This window comes from Carlito syrichta, unplaced genomic scaffold (assembly GCF_000164805.1).
Source record: "Carlito syrichta isolate Samal-C Ts95f unplaced genomic scaffold, Tarsius_syrichta-2.0.1 Scaffold305630, whole genome shotgun sequence".
Taxonomy (NCBI): Eukaryota; Metazoa; Chordata; class Mammalia; order Primates; family Tarsiidae; genus Carlito; species Carlito syrichta.
In genome coordinates, this window is record NW_007249726.1 from 505,622 (window position 1) to 528,172 (window position 22,551).

At 35.0% G+C, this 22,551-nt stretch overlaps 1 protein-coding gene across 1 annotated transcript in view; it reads left to right on the top strand.

Moving 5' to 3' along the window:
* Positions 1-17,753, top strand: part of LOC103264209 (disintegrin and metalloproteinase domain-containing protein 18-like) — a 123,113-nt gene extending 105,360 nt beyond the window's left edge. Inside the window, exons 17-21 of the mRNA XM_008061855.1 lie at positions 563-649; positions 2,295-2,409; positions 12,635-12,800; positions 14,752-14,802; positions 17,674-17,753. Coding sequence (XP_008060046.1) covers positions 563-649; positions 2,295-2,409; positions 12,635-12,800; positions 14,752-14,794 — 411 coding nt within the window. The 3' untranslated portion in view covers positions 14,795-14,802; positions 17,674-17,753. The remainder of the gene's footprint in view (positions 1-562; positions 650-2,294; positions 2,410-12,634; positions 12,801-14,751; positions 14,803-17,673) is intronic.
* The last annotated feature ends 4,798 nt before the right edge of the window (positions 17,754-22,551 follow it).

The following is a 22,551-nucleotide window of genomic DNA, read 5'->3' on the forward strand; positions in this document are numbered from 1 at the left end:
TCTACAATAAATCAAAAATTAGCTGGGCGTGGTAGCACGTGCCTGTAGTTTCAGCTACTTGGAAGGCTGAGGTGGAAGGATCGCTGGATCCCAGCAGGCCGAGGCTGCAGTGGCCAGAAGCGGCCACTGCACTCCAGTCTGGGTGACAGAGTGAGACTCCAACTCAAAAAAAAAAAAAAAAACCTTAAAAATAGAACCACCATTTGACACAGCCACCCCACTACTCAAGTACAAAATGAGCATAAAGATATCCTTTTTTCTGGGATCTATATGAATGTACAATAGAAAAATTCATTTAAAATGCTAATACTGGTCCTTAAAATTACAAATGGCTAAAACAAGATGGCTATTGTATTTGTATCAGTTTATAACAAAGAACTGTAGCTTTGATTACTGAAGAAATAAAATATTATCTCATTTATAATTTTCATATGTTATTAAGTAATAAAATTCAGACATATCTATTGTATATGTGTCCTGTTCATATAATTTTTATACAAATATGATTCCTTATCTCTTGACTTTACATTTAATATGTGTTGTTTACTTTTTAACATTATAGGTTTGCATTCGGCGAGCGTGCATTCATTTCGCCGAGTTGCCAAATACAACAAACTGTAATGAAAAAGTAAAATGTAAAGGACATGGGGTAGGTAACAGTTGCTCTTTTTAAAGAATAATTATTTAAATTAAAGTCAATGACATTTTCCATGTTAATGATAAATTCACAATTGTTTGACATGAAAATTTCCTTTGGAAGTTTGTTGTTATATAAGGAAAGTAGATTCCACAATTTATGCATCAAGATTATTTATGTGTACAGTCAGATTGCACACATGAGCAAATAAGTTTGAACTTTTATCAAAAAATGCAAAATGAAACATAATACATTATTATAATGTTAGATTAAGATTATGAAATAGTGGAAATATATTAAAGATTAGACATACACATTTATACATACGGATACTATTTATAATTTAGTGTATGTGTGCTTGTGAATATTCACAAACATTCACACACTATTATACACTTTGATTTTAATCTAGCACTTTACAGGATAAGAGGTTTTAATCCCTTCAAATTTGTTTCATTCTTCAATGGCTTTAATTTATTTCCCTGCTTGGATCATCCCTCCTATATTTGAAACATAATTCACTAAGGGCCTTTCAAGTAATGTCAAATTTTAGCTTAACTATTATTAAGAATGCTACAACAGACATGGTTTTAAATTTACCTTTGCACGTGTTTCTGGTTTCCTAAGTTATTAGCAATGAAATATGACTGAGCCAAATAAATGCACCATTTGAATTTCCAAAGTGTTTTGTTGTCTTCACCATAGCATGCAAGCTTTTTCTCCTATCTATCATATATGAAAAGATACATTTCCTTATGCTCTGGCCAGACTAGTTTATTAGTCTTTTTAGTTTCTTTAACATGCTAAGTTCATTGTTAATTTCCATTATTTGCTAATTAATGATTCAAATCTGAACTATGTGTGGTCATACTTACCACTTACATTTCTATTTGCTCATATGTTGTAAAGTTAGATCTACCGGGTTATGGAAATTGCACAAACTTTATACATTTTTCCAAGCATGCATTTGGCTTTATCTTGTGGCCAGTCTCCTGCTATACTAATGGTTTATATTTTATGTAATTCAGATGAAAATTGACCTGTGTCTTTCCATCAACATTTTCCCCCAAATCACTTACATAGCCCATTTATTTCTTATCCATTTCTTTTCTTATTTACTCTTTATATATGTTCATATTTAATTTTTGTATACAATTATCTAAAAATTCTCTACCAGTCCTTTTTCTGTTCATCTTCCAGACCTCATTTATACATAGTTTCTATTCTTCCACATACATTTTGACATCTGTATCTGATTAAACAGGCTTCTATAATTGAGTTGTTTTTCTATTTTTGTATAAAAGTTTGCTCTCATCACAAAATTTTTTTAAATCTAGCACAATTCATAATACATCTTAATTCCCATCAGCCTATAATTTCCAGCCTCCTAAGCTATATGTCTTTCTGATAAAAAAATTAACTTGTATCAAGATTGCTATTTACTTTTATTTTTATGAGACTAAAAAGCTACCTCTTATAATATTTGCAAATATATTACATGAACATTTAAGTACTCTTTTTATCTTGAAAATTATTTTTCATATTAATTAAAAACTCCTTAAACTAAATTATAGTCTCTAAATAATGTTTTGGTTAACAATCACAAGCGATACATTTAATTTTTATATTGTAAATATGTTTTTTGTTTTGGTTTTAGATTTGCACTAATTTAGATACTTGTCACTGTGATGTTGGATATGCTCCTCCTACCTGTGAACCATTACCATCATCACCAGGAGGCAGTATCAATAACGGGCTTTGGCTTTCAACAGGTCAGTCTCTAGATCATTGTATTCCAATAGAGCTTCCTGCTCTCATAAAAATGATCTAAATCTCCATGATTCTGTGAGCAACTAACATGTAGATAGTGCAACTAAGAAATCGAAATTTCAGCTTTAGTTAATTTAAATTAAAAAGCCACTGTGGCTAGTGGCTACTCTCTTGGATCTAAGTCTAGATAGCTCTAGAGCAAACTGGCAACCAAAAGTTTGTGTACACTTTTAATTATAGCCTAGAAGTAAATATTGTACAAAGTCATTCCTTCATTTTAAACAGAACTTCCAGAATATTTCTTTTTATACAGCGGAATTTTCTACATAGGTATAATTACGTTATAGCAAAGTTGAAAGCTTTATTATATAGTCTGTATATTTCAAGGATATCACCCATTATGATGTGCTAGTTAACAGTTGAATTTAATTTTAAAAGTTAACTGCAATATTGAAATGGAAAAAAACCATTAAACCTTTCATGCCAAGAGCATATGAGGAGTATGTGGCACTAAACATTTTAAAATTTTATTTGGTGAAAAATTATGAGCAAACATAGCATATTTGTTTTTACTAAACCTATATTTATATAGTTAGAATTGTATACCTGAGTAAATATTGGAGGTATGGACTCAAATATGCTAAGGCAGAAATTATATTTCTAAGTAACTAGATGTATAAATAACTTAATACAGCAACTAAAGACTGTGATGGTCAAGAACAAAAGATAGTTCAAGAAAGTGGCTGGAATATGTTGCCTTGCCCCCACCATTTAGAATGTGGAGTACCTTAATGGTAGATGATACTGAAGAAAGTAACGTTTCAGTGAATTTAAGGGGGAAATGTGGTTGAAATAAATATATACATATGGAAAATTTTAAAAGAATAAATGAACCAATGGCCCTCATCAATATTAAAATGCTGCAAAATTTTCCTATAATAGCAAATCTGGGAAATGAATGTTGGTAAAATTGAGCGACCTTAATCAAATTTGACCAATTAATCTGTGTCTGTATGTGTGTGCATGTGTGTTTACTTCTATGCAATCTTTTCACCTGTAGATTGATGTCACCAACACCACAATCAAGATACATAATTTTATCATCACTACAGGACTCTCTAATGTTTCCATTTTGTAGATACATTGATTCTATCTTCCATCATCCCTAGATTCTTGCAACCACCAAACTTTGCTCCCTCTCTCCAATTTTGTGATTTATGGTTGTAATATTTAAAAATCATACAGTTTGTATATGTGTGTGATTCACTGTTGTCTAGCATAATTTCTATGAACTGCATCCAAATTGTGGCATGAGTCAATACTTCATTTTTTAATTAATGACTAGTATTTATTTGTATGGCTATATCATATGTTTTTTAACTGTTGCTCCACTGAAGGACTTTGGGTAGATTCTAGTTTTTTAGCTATTGTGCATAAGTTTGTAATGAATATTCATGCAGAATCTTCTGCATGAAAGTAAAATTGTACTTCTCCAGAATACATGTCCAAGACTGAAATGCTGGAATGTATTGTAAGATATTTATAATTTTAAAAGCAACTGACACAATATTTTTCAGAATGGCTGCACTGTTTGATGTTCCCACCAATAATATACGAATAACCTACTTTTCTGTACTCTCACTAATATATGATGGTACCACCATTATTTTTAATTTTAGTAATTATATTAACTGTGCATTCACATCTTTTGCAATTTTAATTTTCACTTACCTATGGACAATGATTTTGAATGCAATATGTTCATTTTGTTGTATATCTTATTTAGTAAAAATTCTGTTTATAAATTTTCCATTTTCTAATTGGATTATTTGTGTTTAAATGTTCAGTTTTGATAGAGTTTTTTTAATTTTCGTATTTCATTATTGTGTGTACATAAAAGTTGTATATATTTATGGGAGAGGTGAAATGTATTGATAGAGGCGTATAATGTATAACAATCAAATCAGAGTAATTGGGTTGAATGAATAAAATATTCACTCAATATTCAATATTCATCACCATATAAGATTTTATTATTAAGTTAGGAGCATTCCAATTCCATTCTTTGCATCTTTTTAAAGTATGCAATAAATTATTGTTAACTCTAGTCTCCCTGTTGTGCTATTAAACATTTGATCTTATTGTTTTCCACCATATTTTTTGGTACTCATTAACCCTCCTCATTTTATCTATCTCATGCACACTAAATTACCCATCCTCTGGCAACTGTCATTCCACTCTCTGTCTCCATGGGCCCTTTTTTTTTTAAAGCTCCCACATATGACTGAGAATATGAATTATGTTTTTAAAGCTCACACATATGACTGAGAATATGCATTATTTTCTGTGCCTGGTTTAATTTGTTTAACATAACGTCCTGCAGTCTGATACACATTGTTGCTAATGACAGAATTTCATGAGTTTTATGACTGCATAATGTTCCATTGTGTCTATATACCATATTTTTTGTTCATTCATCCATTAATGGACACTTAGGCTGATTTCATATCTTAAAAACTGAGAATAATGCTGCAATAAACATGAAAGTGTACATACCTCTTCAATATGCCAATTTCCTTTCTTTTGGCTATATACTCAGCAGTGACATTGCGGGAGCATATGATATTTTTATTTTGAGTTTTTTTCAAGAATCTCCATACTGTTCTCCATAGTGGCTGTCCTAATTTACATGTCTGCCAACTGTGTGCTCCCCTTTCTTTACATCCTCATTGGGATTCATTATTACCTGTCTTTTGGATAAAAGCCATTTTAACTGGGGTGAAATAGCATCTCATTGTAGTTTTTACTTATATTTCTCTGATAATAAGTGACGTTGAACCTTTTTTCTTTTTTTTTTATTAATCAATATTTTTTATTGTGGTTTTGTGGGGTACATTTAAGGGTTAGGTGTACAATTACGTTTCATTCAGACACCCTGTTGATAAGAGGTGTTTTCCCATCCCCAGACAGATATTTGCTACTTTAATCCCATCCCCCTCCCCCCCCATAGTTTCCCAGTACTGTCAGTCATTTTCTTATAGTATTACATTGGATGTTCAAGGTCCATTATATGAGTGAGAACATGTGATACTCGGATCTTTGCTTCTGTGAGAGGTCACTCAGTATTATAGACTCTAGTTCCATCGAACCTTTTTTCATATACCAGTTGGCCGTTTGTATGTCTTCTTTGGATAGATGTCTATTCAGATCTTGTGCCCATTTTTAAAAATCGGATTGTTAGGTGTTTTCTTTTCAATTGAGTTTTTTGAGCTCCTGTGTATCCTGCTTCTTAATCACCTTTCAGATGGGTAGATTGCAAATATTTTCTCCCATTCTGTGGGTTATCCGTTCACTTTGTTGATTCTTTCCTTTGCTGTGTAGAAGTTTTTAGCTTGATGTGATTGTATTTGCCAAATTTTCTCTAGTTGCCTGAGCATTTGAGGTCTTCTTCAAGAAACCTATGCCCAGGCCAATGGAAGTGTTTTCCCAATTTTTTTTCTAGTATTTTTATAGTTTTCAGTCTTAGACTTAAATCTTTAATCTATTTTTTATTTCACAAGAGATAAGGGCTTAATTTTATTTGTCTGCATATGGATTATTAAGTTTTTCCAGCACCACTTATTGAAGAAATTGCCCTTTCCCCAGTGTATATTCTTGGCACCACTGTTGAAAATGAGTTTACTATAAATGCATGGATTAATTTCTGGGTTCTCTATCCTGTTCCTTTTTGTTTGTTTGTTTGTTTGTTTGTTTTTTGAGTAGGAGTCTCTCTGTTGCCCAGGCTGGAGTGCAGTAGCATGATCCTGACCACCACAGTCTCAACCTGCTGGATTCAGGCAATCCTTCCACCTCAGCCTTCCAAATATCTGGAACTACAGGCACGCACCACCACACCCAGCTAAATTTTTTATTTATTAGAGATGAGTTCTTGCCAAGTTGCCTGGGCTGGTGTCCTGTTCCATTAATCTGTGTGTCTATTTTATGGCAGTATCATGCTGTTTTGGTTACTGTAGCTTTGTTGCGTAAAGTCAGGTAATGTGATTCCTCTTATTCTGTCCCTTTTGGCTCAGATGACCTTTGTTATTCTAGGTCTTTTGTGGGTTCATATACATTTGGGGATCTTTTCTTCTATTTATGTAAATAATGTCATTGATATTATAAAAGGAATTGCATTGAGTCTGTAGATAGATTTGTGTAGTATAAACATTTTAGGATGACAGGAATGACTGATAACAAATTCAGTAAAGTTGGAGGATACAGATCATCATACAAAAATCAGTTGCATTCTACATCCCAACAGTGAGCGGTCTGAAAAAGAAACCAAGAAAGTAATCCCATTTACAATAGTTACAAATAAGAGACAATATTAATACCTTGGAATAAAGTTAGCAAAAAAAAATAAAAGACCTCTACAATTAAAACTATGCAACAGTGATCAAAGAAATTGAAGAGGACACAATACAATGGAAAGATATTCCAAGTTCATGAGAGATTTTATGTTTTATAGAAGCGTGTATTTTGTTAAATGAGTGATTCACAGGTTTTCTCTATGTATTTGTTTTTACTCAGAACAAAATTTCTTTTTGTTGAATTTGTATTCGATATATTCTACTTTTCTTTACCTTCTGGATTGTGCTTATTGTGTCCAGTATACAAAGTTTTTGTGCGTCCTAGTATTTGAAGATTTTCTGTGCTAATAATACTTCTAAAATGTATAGTTTTATGCCTTATATTTACTCTCATAATACATTTTTAAATTAATGTTCAAAAGGGTGGGAAATTGAAAGTCAAAGTTAGATTTTTTTACATATGAGTACAGAGATAGCTCTGTCAAATTATTGAATTGCTTTTGCAATTTTTGCAACATTGTCAAAAATTAATGGGACGTGTTTTTGTTTGTGTTTTACTCAGTTCTCTATTCTGCTTCACTGGTTTATGCTACTCCTTACACTTTTACAGCACTCTTTTGATTATTGTAACTGTATAGTGATTTTTAACATTGGAAAAAAGTTATTCTCGCCACTTTTTGCTTCTTTTTCTTTTCATAATATTTATTTTAAGGATGTGGGGTGCAATTCAGCATTAGGTCATCGTACAGGTAAAGTTTAGGCCTTCCTATGGTCCTCACTTCACCTGGTTTAAGATCAGGTACACTTATACTTCTTTTTCAAAATTACTGTGGCTACTCTAAGGATTCACCTTTCTATATGCCTTTTAGAATAAGCTTTTCTTTGTTTATAAAAAAAATCTTACCATGATTTACGTAAGTTAGTTTAGAAAAAATTTACATTTCCACTATTACTGACTCTTTCAGTCTATAAACACAATATATCTCCCCTTCTACCATATACTTTACATTTATTATTTCATTTCTTTACAGCAATTTTGATGCCACTGTGTTTCTTCCATTTTTGTTTTGTTTTGTTCATAGTTAATCAATAGATATGCAATTAATTTTTGCATGTCAGTCTCGTATTCTGCATATAATTGAATTCAGTTTTAGTTCTGAGGGTGTCTTGGTAAATTCTTGAGATTTCTGTATAGGAAGTTATGTCATCTTCAAACAGTTTTGAAGATGGCATAATGTTCTTTCTTCCTTTCCAATATGTGTGTCTTTTATTATTATTTTTATTGCCCTTCCTTTATCTTTCAGGGCTTTATTGAATAAGAGTTAAGAAAGCAAATTCACTTTAAAATTGATTTTATGGGGAAGGAATTCAGCCTTTCACCATTAAGTATGATGCTATCTGTAGGATTTTAAGTATGTGTGTGGATAATCTTTATGAGTTTGAGGAATTTCCTTTGATATCTAACTGCTGAGATGTTTTGTTATTAACAGTATTGACTTTGCAAATGCTTTAGTCAGTTGATAGGATTGTATGATTTTTGCCTCTTAGCCCTTGCCTGTTGATACAATGAATTACGTTGATTTTAAATTTTCAGTCAATCTTGAATATCTAAAATAAATTCTCCTTGACCATGATTTTTGTACTTTCGTAAAACTGACTTGTTAATATTCTGTTGAGAATTTTTGTGCCTATGTTCTTGAAAGATATCGCACCTCTCTCTCTCTCTCTCTCTCATACTTTTTTTTTTTTTTTTTTTTTTTGAGTTGGAGTCTCACTCTGTCACCCAGACTGGAGTGCAGTGGCCGCTCCCGGCCACCGCAGCCTCGACCTGCTGGGCTCCGGCGATCCTTCCACCTCAGCCTTCCAAGTAGCCGGAATTACAGGCATGCGCTACCACGTCCGGCTGATTTTTTAATTTATTGTAGAGATAGGTCTCACTGCCCAGGCGGTTCTCGAACCCGCGGGCTCAGGCAATTCACTCACCCCAGTCTCCCAAAGGCGCGTAATTACAGACTGAGCCACCGAGCCCGGCTCTCATACTATTTTTTATCTTGTTTTGTTGTCAAGTAAAACTGGCATTATAAAATATTGGGGAAATGTTTACTCCTATATTTTAGAAGTAATTGCTGAAAACTGGCATTATTTATTCATGAAATATTTCGTTACATTTTCCAATGAAATTCATATGGGAGTGGAGATTTCTTTGGGGAGGAGTTTTAAAATACTGATTTATTTTATTAATAAATATATAAACATTAATATTATCTATTTTATCTTAGGTGCGTTAAGGTTGTTTATACTTTCAAAAGAATTGGTCCAACTGATCTTTTTCTTTGGTTTTTTTTCTTTTTTTTTTTTTTGAGTTGGAGTCTCACTGTCGCCCAGACTGGAGAGCAGTGGCCGCTCCCGGCCAACACAGCCTCGACCTGCTGGGCTCCGGGGATCCTTCCACCTCAGCCTTCCAAGTAGCCGGAATTACAGGCGCGCGCTACCAAGCCCGGCTGATTTTTTGGTTTATTGTAGAGATAAGGTCTCGCTGCCCAGGCGGTTCTCGAGCCCGCCGGCTCAGGCAATCCACTCACCTCAGCCTCCCAAAGGTGCAGGATTACAGGCAGAGCCACCGAGCCCAGCTCTGATCTTTTTCTATTGCTGTTAACTACAGAGAATTTTTTTAAAACTTCTATCATAACATCTATTAATTTTTATTTTGTTATGTCAATTTGCATTTTACTTTAATTTTTTAAATAATTGTTGCATGTATAGTTAAGATTTATTTCTGGTGAACTGGGGCTTTTATTATTTTTGTAATATGTTTTATTTATTTTTGTTTTAAATTCTACTTTGTTGGAACTAACCCTTAATAGAAACATCTCACTTGTAGGTCCCAAAACTTCCTCTTATTTTAAAAATTATATTACAGAAAACTTAGAAAAGTGGAAATAAAAATAGTAAAAATTAGGTTTATTAAAAATTTAAACATAAAATACTCAATATTTCACTTTATATTTTAATAGTCTTATACGTATATATAAATAAAATTTCCTATACCTTTAAAATGCAAAGTCCTCCTGTCAAACGTGAATCTGAAACATATCTTTTTTGTAAATACCAGGTCTCTTGAAGTACATCACTAATTAAAGTTAGAGGTGGCTATTACTTATGATTCTTTTCCTTACATTTTCATCTATCTTCAAAGCACAGCTTTTATGGTCACAATTTTGCTATATTTTTTGTATTATAATTTTTAAAATATTTTTATTTTATTTTAATCAACTAAAATAATCTTAATTTTTTTTACTCCTACCCTGTCTGACATCTTTCAGTGATTTTTAACTTTATTATTTAGCTTCATTATTTGTTCATTTGTGAGTCATATTAAATAAATGTCCATGTTCAAATGTTATAAAAAAGGGAGTGATACTACTCTAAGTCTTCTTTACAATGCAGGAAGTTTCAGGTACTATAAAAAAATTTCTTGCTGAATTCCTTCTTATTATATGACTAACTGGATGAAAATTTCACAAACCTATTTTGCCTTTTGAAATATATTGTTGACTTGTTTTTCTGGCTTGAAGAAAAATTATGGTTTCATCATCTGAAAATTTGTAGTATAACATTTTATTTAGATAATCAAACATAATTTGCAGACTACATATTTGTATTATGGCCCAAATTTATATGTTGTAACCCTAACTCATAATGTGATGGTGTTTGAAAGTGGAACTTTTGGAATGAGACCAGGCCATGAAGAAAGAGCTATCCTAAGTGAGATTAGCGTCCTAACAAATGAGACCCCCAGAAAGATTCTTTGTCCCTTCTGCCAGGTGAGGCTGGGTAAAAAAATTGTTGTCTGTGAATCAAGAAAAGGGCACAGACCAGAGAATGAATCTTCTTCTGTCAATGACTTGGTTTTGGACTGCCCAGTCTCCAGAACTGTGAGAGATGCATGTCTGTTGTTTGCGGCCTGTGATATTTTTGTTATAGCCGTCTAAACAGACTAAGACAATCATCATTACAGGCTAGATGGTTGTTTTACGTTTCTTTGCATTTGTGAGATTAATGATTCATGTAATATTTTCATTAATATTCTCTCACGTATAATTGTGGCATGTTAAAAAAATGACAACATGTTAGAGCTACAATGAAAAGACAGAGGTTCTTTTGTAACTTCTTGATAGTTGATACATTGCACTGGGCAACAGAATAAGAAACAAGTTTTCCAATGAAATAAACATGGAATCCAGAAATAAACCCTTGTCTATATAGGCCAATGATTCTCAACAATAATACTTAGACCAGTCATTAGGGAATGGTTAGACTTTTCAACAAATACCATTGAAGCATTGGGATATTTACCTTTAAAAGAATGAGGTTGGAACCTTTTTGATACCATATACAATAATTAACTCAAAATGAGTCAACAATCTAAATGTAAGAGTAAAATATATAAACCCTTCAAACAGAAAACATAGAAGAAAAATTTTATAACAATGAATTTGGCAATGATGTTTTGATATGACACCAAAAGCACAGTCAACAACAACAGATATATTATTTCTGATGAAGTACTAATGACCATAATATGCAAATAACCCATACAAGTCAGCAACAAAAGAAACAAATAGTTCAATTTTTAAAATGACAAAATACTTGTATAGACATTTCTCCAGAGAAGATGTAGAGATGGCCAAAAATCACATGAAAAAATTTGCTTTTCACACATCAGCATCACTAAGGACTAATTTTGTCAATCAAAACTACCATGAGATACTATTCTTACCTATTAAGATGATTATTACAAGGAAAAAAATAGAATACATCAAGTGTTAACTAAGATATGAAAAAACTGAAACTCTTGGGCATTGCTTGTAGAAATGTAAAATAATTCAACCTCTGTGGAAAACAGCATGGCAGATCCTCAGAAAGTTAAATATAGAATTATCATATTATCCAGAAATTCCACATCTATGTATGTACCCAGAAATATTAAGAGCAGGCACTCATGCAGATATTTGTGCATCTACGTTTATAGCAGCATTATTCACCACGGCCAAAAAGTGGAAACTCCAAATGTTTTTTGACAGATAAATGAGTAAACAAAATGTGCTCTCTTTCCTCTCTCTCTCTCTCTCTCTCTCTCTCTCTGTCTCCCTCCCTCCCTCCCTCTCTCTCTTTGCCTCTCTCTCCCTCTCTCTCTCTCTATATATATATATGTATATATATCATGTATATATACAATAGAAGTTTACTGAGTCTTAAAAATAAATAAAATTCTGTCACATGCCTCAATATGAATATAAACTGAAGAACTTGTGCTAAGTGAAGCCAGTCAGAACGGACAAATGTATGATTCTGCCTGAGTTGCTTAGAGCAGTGAAGTGCATAGTTTAAGTATAGAATAGTGATTCCTTGGCCAAGAGGGGGAAATAGTGATTTAATATTTAATGGTTAGAAAATATCTGGTTGACAGGATGAGAAAGTTCTGAAGTTGGATGGAGCTGATACTTATAAAATATATGTACTTAATGTGGTTCACCCAGGGCAACATGGGAGCCTAAAATAGATTATAGTATATCACATAAATAAAGATTAAATATACATGAAGAAAATATAATTAAATTTATGTCAATGATATTATATATTTTCACTCACTATATATTATAAATGATATGTATACCTGTATTGAGTTGACATAAAAAATACATAACGCCCTTTGGGAACCTGTCACAGAAGATTGAAAAACACTTTTAAATTCAAATGGCATTTTTAAATTCAAATTTAATGGTATTATTTGAATTCCCAATTTTTAAGATTCAAATTATGATTATGATTTGTACATAATTTTTTTTAAAGTTTAAATATACTCTTGTGTTTTCAGATAAAAGTATATCCTTCCTTGTAAAACAGCGTACTCCTCCTAAAAATAATGGCCTTCTGATCAGTTTCTATGTTTTTCTACCTTTACTAATTTTAACTGCCATTATTGGTTTTAAATGGAAAAAAATAAGGAGATTTTGGAACAGAGAGGAAACAGTAAGCAGCGGGTAAGTAAACTTATTATTTTTAATTTAGTATTAAGATGCATTATGGGAATAATTCAATACAATTCAGAATCCAAATACAGATTCTTGAATGGAATGGGTTTATGTTTACAAATAAATAAATATATATATATTATATAATATATATATATATATATATATTTTTTTTTTTTTTTTTTTTTTAGTTGGAGTCTCACTCTGTCACCCAGACTGGAGTGCAGTGGCCGCTCCCGGCCACTGCAGCCTTGACCTGCTGGGCTCCGGCGATCCTTCCGCTTCAGTCTTCCAAGTAGCCGGAATTACAGGCGCCCGCTACCACACCCAGCTCATTTTGATTTACTATAGAGATGAGGTCTCGCCAAGTTGCCCAGGCGGGTCTCAAACTCGCAGTCTCAGGCAATCCACTCACCTCAGCCTCCCAAAGGCGCGGGATTACAGGCTGAGCCACCGAGCCCTGCTGTGTTTATAAATATTGAGTAAGGCCGGGCATGGTGGTTGATGCCTGTAATCCCAACATTATGGGAGGCCAAGGCAGGAGGATTATTTGAGGCTAGTAGTCCTAGACTGCCTGGGCAGCATACCAAGACCCAATGTCTACCAGTTTGGTTTTTTCTTTTAATCACTTGGGCATGTGCCTGTAGTCCCAACCACTCAGGATGCTGAGGTGAGAGGATCACTTCATCCCAGGAGTCTGAGATTATGGTGACCGATGGCCATGCCACTGCACTCCAGCCTGAGTGACAGCACAAGATTCAGTCTCAAATGAATAAAATTAAAATTAATATACATATAATTGAATAAAATATTTCAGCATATGCCAGTTTTTGGTATTTTTGGTTTTTTCCCCAGATTTCAGGTAGTTATGTATTTTACATGTTCTTACAGGGCAGAGAACAATTAAAGCTACTCAGTAAATCCCTATTGTCCTCCACATAGAAAGACATAACTGTTTGAGGAAGTTCTATGGATGTCCCAAGTAATCCCATTTATCTTTCATTAAGAATTAATTGTGCCAAAAAGATAAATAGAGATAGTCAGGGAAGAAAATTTTGTGAATAGACCATGTGGAAGATTAAAGAAAAAAAAATAGGCAATAGCACAGAATGAGGGAGTGAACAGAGTACTCTGAATTTTGTGCTTAATTAATATTATTCATGCATGTGTTTTTAAAATTCTAATTCAGGCTTTTTTTACTGTAATAAAAATACAAGGCATAATTTGTTCAGTGAAAAATTAGTAATGTGAAAATTTTAAAGTAAAAATAAATAGATGGGTCTTCCTGTTTCATGTTAAAGGAAAAAATGGTTCTCTCTCACTTATGTTGATGGAAATAAAGAACTGATATAAAATTTTTATTGACATTTCTATTTTTCAAATTAGCTAATTTTTAAATCACAACGTTCTCAGCAACTATTTAAATTTAGCATAGTATTCTGGATGATTTATCCATACATTTACATCATATAAATGGTTATTAGTTAACCTAATTGAATAATAGCTTGCTTAATAAGTCTTTCTGTGTTCTTACTTATGGCATCTTGAAATATCTGTATAGTTGCTAGAAGTAAATCTAACTTTTGGAAAACATGTAAGGAAGACATGTATGTATGGGATCACTGGTTAAAATGACAAAATCTGGTCACGGATTCTGAAGCTTTGCAGCAATAAGTGTTTTCAGAGCTGTAAGCGTTAAGAAATTAAATATAGCTGAAGCACATAAAGATAGTAGTGAACTCTGGATAGTCAGGCACTAAGTCATTACCCTCATCACTCAAAGGCTTTATGATTGACATCACCCCTTCTGTGTCTACCCATTCTCTCCAAATTAACAGTTCTGCTTGCACTTGGTCACTTGATGCATATTAATAGATTAATTTTTTTAAAAGTCTAGCTTTTTAAATTTTTGAATCTGCTCAAGATTACAATGCTTTTTAATGTCATCTCTTTTATACAGATCTATCTTAGAAGACAGCAATAGTGCCACCAACCAGTCATAGAGTTAAAGGTAAATTGAAAGCATCAAATTATTAACAAAGATATAATTTGTGAAGTTGTTTTTTCAAATTGTTAACAGTACCTTAGTATGAGAAAACTACTATTTCTCTATTTCATCATCCTAACTCTTATTTGTTAATATCACATGGAAGAACAAAGATAAGATTAAAAAAAATTGGTGCTAATTTTGTTTTATACTTATTTAGAAATAATTAATGCTAACTAATAGTAGCCAGAGATTTATTGGGCAACATTTTTTGTAATAAAAAATGACTTAAAGAGACTGCATATGTCTTCTTAAAATCTTTTTGAACAATTAATTGTACCTTCTGCTCCCTTATGTAAGATGCAAATTGGTAGATTTGCACAGGTCATCTCTCCACATTTACATTCTTTCTCACTAAAGCATTATATATATTGTAATCCTTATTTTAGAAATGAAGAAATAAATGTAAAGAATTGAAATGATTCCTCATGAATATAGAATTTTAAGTAAGTTTTGAAGTGAGATTTAACTTAAGGAAATCTGACTTCGGAGCGTAAACTCCTAAGAGTGCTACAATTTTGAATAAATATAGCCTAATATATGACTGAGAATAAAGAAGAGTTTACATTTGATTGAGGATGTTGATTGAGATTATGTTAAATGCACACTTTCTTCAAGGCAGCAATACAATTCTTTATCATAAGATATAATAGGAAGCCGGACTTGGTGGCTCAGCCCGTAATCCCGCACTTTGGGAGGCTGAGGTGAGTGGGTTGCCTGAGCCCGTGGATTTGAGACCCACCCAGGCAACTTGGTGAGACCTCATCTCTAGAAAAAAATGTTTAAAAATTAGCTGGGCATGGTAGCACGCGCCTGTAGTTCCAGCTACTTGGAAGGCTGAGGCGGAAGGATCACCTGAGCCCAGCAGGTCGAGGCTGCAGTGGCCGGGAGTGGCCACTGCACTGCACTCCAGTCTGGGCAACAGAGTGAGACTCCAACTCAAAAAAAAAAAGATATAATAGGAATTTATATTTATTTGAAGTTCCAATACATATGTGTAAAGAAACAATGGTATTTGACAAGTTAGACCTATCACTGAGAGTAAATTAAGAAGCTCAGAAATTCAACCAAAGATGTGATCAAAGGTCATTCTAATTATTCATCTCTTCCCCCATATCTGACTTTGATTTTTAAAGTCTATGTGTCTCTGTTTCCTTATCTGCCACTAAGCATTGGAGACCTGAGAAATACTAGGTCCTAAGGTTTATTATTTTAAATTTTAAACAGACCATCATAAATCCCACCACCCTTATCCTGGCAAAAAATCAAAACCAGACATTCAGACTTTTCCACATATAATGATAGAACATTTAAATTCCAGCCACAGATCAACTCTATGCTACACAGGCATACCCCAAGCAGAATTATATGGGTAGTAGCTTTCCAAACACATAAATGGTTATCAAAAATAAGTTGGGAATGTTTGAGAACTAGCAAATAGACCAGTTTATCTAGAGAAGAGTTAGTCGGAGGGCTTCAGTGATAAGGTCAGACCAGTGACACCCGTGGGGATTGGGGAGCTTTTGAAAGCCAGAGTTGTTCTAATTTGAGTGAAAGAGATGAATCAGTGGATGATTCATATTCCAAGCACCTGACTTACACTTTGAAAGGTTGTTTTGTTGAAAACAGCCTGTATGATGACAAGAGTAGATGTAAAGAATCGACTGCGATAATCTGAGAAAGAAAAGATGGTACTCTAAAACAGGGGTGAATAAGACGGCCTTGTGGATAAATTTTGAATTCGAACCAACAAAATTCACTGACGGTTTGGATGTTGAATGTAAGAAAAGTTGCTTAAATAATGTCTTCATTGATATAAAGCAGATAAATAGCAAGGCTGAATGTAAAATCAGGACTCTGTTTCCAATGTTTGGACTTTTAATGCTTTTTAAAAGTCATTTTCAAATTTATGAGTATTAAGTGATAAAATCCACATAGGTAACCATGACCAAGACAAGTTTCAGATGTGCCTATGTGATAAGAAATATAGATGCTCTCCTACATGAAGAGGGACACAGTTCAAGAATTTTTGAGGTAGTAAGAGAGGGATTTGGTACGATATGGTTTGCATGTTACACTGAGATAACTTGGTGAGGGTGGGGAGATTCAGTCAGAACTGGAGACCAGTGAAGCTACAAAACTACTACAGGCACAGGAAAGGTGTGATAAAGGTATGACTAGAAAGTACCAAAATATTTTCAAACATATGACAAAGGTAGAATAAATTAGAGTGGTGATTGAATGGATGTATGTTGGTTAGAATAAAAGAGAGGACTAAAGACCTCAACATTTCTGACACCTCCTACCAATGACAGGCAAAGTAACTATTTGGGTTGTGATAAGAAAGTGGAGGGGAGTGAAGAATGAGTTTGGTCTGCCCTTTTCTTGTTTTGAACTTGTATTTGTGAGGATCCACTGGAACTTTTATATGTGGGGATCTGCTGGAAATGCACAGTTTTTTTGGAAGTATCCTTCCTCTACAGATATATACAGAAATATTAATAGTAACTCTTTTATACTTCTTCACATATTTATATTATTCTTTACTTCCATTTCCTTGTTGGTGATTTTATTTTATCCATGTAAAGTTTAAAAACTGCAAGTTAAACATACATCAATTAAAAACATTTTCTTTTAATGTAGACATTGCAAACTACTCATGAAAAGTAAACTTAGTTTTACAAATTTATTGAATCACAAGGATAAACTGCAACAATATATCTAGTGTTGTCTATTAGTTAAGTGCAGTACCTGTAGTTGCATAGTGAGTTTAGAAAGCTAGTATTGACAATGAAAATTTAGCATTTTTGTTTTTCTGTATTTCTTCTACAATAGCAACTAAGTGATCAAAAGCCATAGGATGGAGAAAGGATATTACCAAGAAACTCATGGTTACCTGGCTTGATTCAAGAATGAAAAAACAAAAAACCTGTTTTTCTCTCTTTTTGTTATGGCTTAATGCTCTCAATTTCACAAACTCAAATAAATGGTATGACTGAAAGTATGCAAGCATGTGTCTATTGATTCTGCTACACACCGTGATTCTCTAAGAGGCACATGAAGGAAGCAGTTGCACCGCTTTCAACTCTGGAGGTGGTTACATCCAAAGCTGATTACCTTCCATCACCCAATGCTCCTGCCCATCCTCAGATGCCCACAGCTCCACTAATGGCTCCCATCTCAAAAGAGGATGTCTACAGCCTACACCTCTTCAATCACTCATGATTCCTCTGTCCTATTCATTCAGGGTTTTGGAATATTGAGATAAAGTATTGCATGGTAGGGCCAACCTCAGAGACCCCAGATAGTCATCAGCATCTATTCAACCTTACATGAATTGCTCGAACTGAGCTTCTGGTCATAGAAATCTATTTTGTTAGGTGCATTTTTCTTTTTTTTGCCATGTATAAACTGATCTCTAGAATACTTGTTGTCCTTTGGGAAAATCCAAAATTGCTGTTCTATTTTCACTTTAGTTGAGTTTTCCTAAGAGAATTTTTTTTTTTTTTGCTTCACTCTTCCCTCTCTCCATTTCCCTCTTGCTGATATATTTTCACTTCTCCACACACCAAGGCATATACATGGGTAGAGAAACATCAGTTCACCTAGAGTCTGTTTAGGACCTACAAAGTCTCCATCAGAAAACAAATATGGGGAAAAGAGATTAAAATAAATGACATGAGGCAGCTAGAGTGAGTTTGTCCTAAAGAGTAAACCAACGTAGAGTTTCCTCATCTCCCAGAGAGGAATGGATCCAGCAGCACACCTCACCAGTCTCCAAAGGAGTGATGATAACCACTTAGAGCAAAAAAAGAAGAAAAAAATCCACTGACTTGCGCTGGAATTGGCCAAACACTTGGCTACATCACCACAGTTCACCACAGCTTCTGAATGCAGTGGGAAAGGTGAGTAAGGAAAATTCTGGAGTTCCGTACTCCTGCTGTAAACCTGCAGGGCTCCCTGAGGGTCCCTCATGGCAAAGTGCCTTCCCCATAGCCATGCTCTGTTGTGGAAAAGTACAGGAAAAAAAGCCTTGGGCCATGCCAGCCACCACTTCCCAGGAACTCAACCCTTGCAAGGGGTGGAGTAGCTGTTTTCCAGCCATCTTGAGAGGGAACGAGCCCCAAGGACAAAATCCACTGCTGCAGACAGTTCCTGGATGGGTGGGTTGTCTGAGAACACCTGGGGTCCTGAGGCCAGCTGCACCTTGACATTCAAATCACATATTGCCTGAGGCCAAGGGGGGAGCCAGGTGGGACATGTTGCCATAACAACCCTCTCACTACCCTAGTAAATGTTTCTGGGCCTGCATAACAGCATTACCCAAGTAGACTGGCACTTCCTCCTAATCTCTACCTGGGTAGCTGAAAGTGCACACTTGCAGGATGCTTCAGCAGCTTTCCCCTGTACCACCTTGGAAAGTTCAAGACAGAAGACATGGGAAATCACCAGAGCCCCACCCTTGGTCTAGGCAGGCTGGCCATTGTCTTGGAGCAACACTTACCAAGGAGAAACCCTATAACCACCATCACAGATGGTTTTCTCCTTCAATTGTCACCTCCTGGCCAGAGGTCAACAGTATATCTCACCATATTGGCTACAATAGCCAAGTGCCAGCTAACAATCCATGTTAGCTGGAAAGTTCCAAGCCACTCTGGCACTTAAGATGCCATGAGCAAGTGCATAAACACAACACAAGTCTGCCACTTCTGGAAACTGAGAAGTCCACCAGCAGAAAAATGCTGGAAATCATAGAGTTCACAGGCTTTATGCAACAACAACACAATAAAGTAAATAAATAAAGCAACTGGATAACAACCAGTATGATGAATAAAATAGTACATTCCCTGTCATTATTAATTCTCAATGTAAATGGTCTCAATACCCCCCTAAAAAGATATAGACTGGCAGAATGAATAACACACACACACACACACACACACACACACACACACAATCCAAATATCTGCTGCCTTCAAGAGACTCACTTAACTCACAAAGACTCCTACAGACTCAAGGTAGAGGGGTGGAGAAAAATATCCCACAGAAATGGAACCAAAAGCAAGCAGGAGTAGCCATTCTCATACCAGAAAAACAGACTTTACATTACCAACAGTAAAAAATGACAAAGATGGCTATTATATAATGATACAGGTATCAATCCAACAAGAAGACATAACAATTTTAAATATTTATGTGCCTAACACCAGAACCCCCAGCAATTCTGCTAAGCCTGAAAAAAGATAGACAGCAGTACAATAATAGTGGAAGACTTCAACACTCCACTGACAGCAATAGACAGATCACCAAGGCAGAAAGTCAACAAATAAATGCTGGAGTTAAACCAGTCTCTAGAACAAATGGAGATATCTACAGAACATTTCATCCTAAAACTACAGAATATACGCTTGTCTCATCAGCACATGAAGCATATGGTAGGTCACAAATCAAGTCTTAATAAATTCAAAAATATCAAAATTATACCAAGCACTATCTCAAATCACAATGGAAGAAAACTAGAAATTAACTCCAAGAAGAACTTGTGAAACCAAACAAAAACATGGAACTTAAACAATTTGCTCCTAAATTGAACCTTGGATCAACATGAAAACAAGACAGAAATTTAAAAATTCCTTGAAGTGAATGACAACAATAAAATTATCAAAACCTTGGACATAGTCAAAGCTGTGCTCAGAGGAAAATTTGTAGTACTTAAGGCCTACATTAATAAGATTGAAAGATTGCATATTGACAACTTAGCATCACAACTCAAAAAACTAGGAAAACACAAGCAAGCCAAACCCAAAGCTACCAGAAGAAAAGATATAACAAAGAACAAAGCAGAACTAAATGAAATTGAAATTTTAAAAATATGAAGGATCAATGAAAGATAAAGTTAGTTCTTTGAAAAACTAAACAAAATTGATAGACCACTAGCTAGATTAATCAAGAAATAAAGTGAGAAAACTCAAATTAGTGCAATCAGAAATGTAAAAGGAGACATTACGACTGATACAATGGAATTCAAAAGATCATTTAAGACTATTATGGACACCTCTATGCAAATAAAGTAGACAATCTGGAGGAAATGGATAAATTCTTGGAAACAGATAACCCACTAACCTTGAACCAGGAGGAAATGGAAACCCTGAACAGACCAATAATGAATAGCAAGATTGAAACAGTAATTATAAGTTGACTGGCAAAAAAAAGTCCAGAACCTGATGGACTCACAGCTGGATTCCACCAGGCCTTCCAAGAAGAACTGTACTAATTTTACTGAAGCTATTCCACAAGATTGAAGAGGAGGGAATCTTCACTTACTCATTCTGCAAGGCCAATCTGCAAGGTATCACTCTGATACCATAGCCAGGAAAAGACACAACAACAAAAAAAAGAAAACTACAGACTAATATCCCTTATGAACATAGCCTCAAAGGCCTTCAACAAAATATTTGCAAGCTGGATTCAGCAGCACATTAAAAAAAAAATTCACCACAGCCAAGTGGGTTTTATCCCAGGAATGCAAGCATGACCCCACATACACAAGTCATAAGTCAATAAATGTGATCCACTAATGGATACAGGAAACTGCCCCTCAAGGCTGCCTTAACATTACAAAATGGGAAGGCCCTGCTCTAACTGCCCCTCAGGGCTGTCCTAATGTCCAGAACAGGAATACTCTGCTCTAATCCTTGAGCTGGTTCACAGAGATGGGATCAGAAGACTCCATCAAATTCCCAAGGAGCCCCTAACCCCAGGCTCACAGAGATGGGAATGGAACACCCAACCGACTTCCCAAGGAGCCCCTACCGCCCACCCCTGAGCTGGCACACAGAGATGGGAAGGGAAGACCCAATTTACTTCCCATGAAGCCCCTCCCGCTACCCCGAGCTTAACCGCTTGTGAAAATGTCCCGTTCCCGCCTGGCCTCCTTACCCTACTCGCATATAAAAGACTCTCCCTGCTTCAAGTCAAACTGATGCTACTTTGGTATCAGCCCAGGCATTTTACTTTAATAAACTCCTTTGCCTGATCATAGAGTGTGTGCTCCTTTTCGGCCAACCTTACACTTGCTCCACTCATTTATCAGTCTCAATAGAAGCCCACAGTGTGTGGGAGCACCCAGTCTCTCCTCTTCCTCCTTGGAACAGCACCGCAACAACAGCCATGTCTGTAGATTCCTGGCTGAGGCTGCTTGAATGCCTGTGGGATTTCATGTGAGTTCCCTTTCTGGAGTGACAGCTCTTTACAATCTTTAGGCAACACCTAGGTCAGGCCCAAGACATAGTGGACCAAGGGTTTCTCCCATAGTCAACATTGTAAAAGCCACCTCCTGGCGATTTCGCTCCATTGCCCTGCGTCCAAGGGCCTCTCCTGGTTCTCTGTCAGTCCGAATGGGAAAAGCTGCCTCAAAAACCCTCTCCTTACTTACACCTCTGGTGCTTCCAATCCCTTCCCTGGTGAATCCTAGCATTTTCTTTTACACGATCTGTTCAAAATGTGAGTATCTACTTACTATTTTCAATCTCCATTGAGAAGGCACATGCTACCTGTGTCTAGTCATCTTTATTCTTTTTCTCAAATATTACTTTATGTACAATTTTTTTTCTTTGTCCTTAATTTCGGACATAACTATATTTTGCAGCATCCTACTGTGGATTTCACAGGTCTCATCCTATGTGGGATTTGCTGTTTCTTGGACCTGTAGGC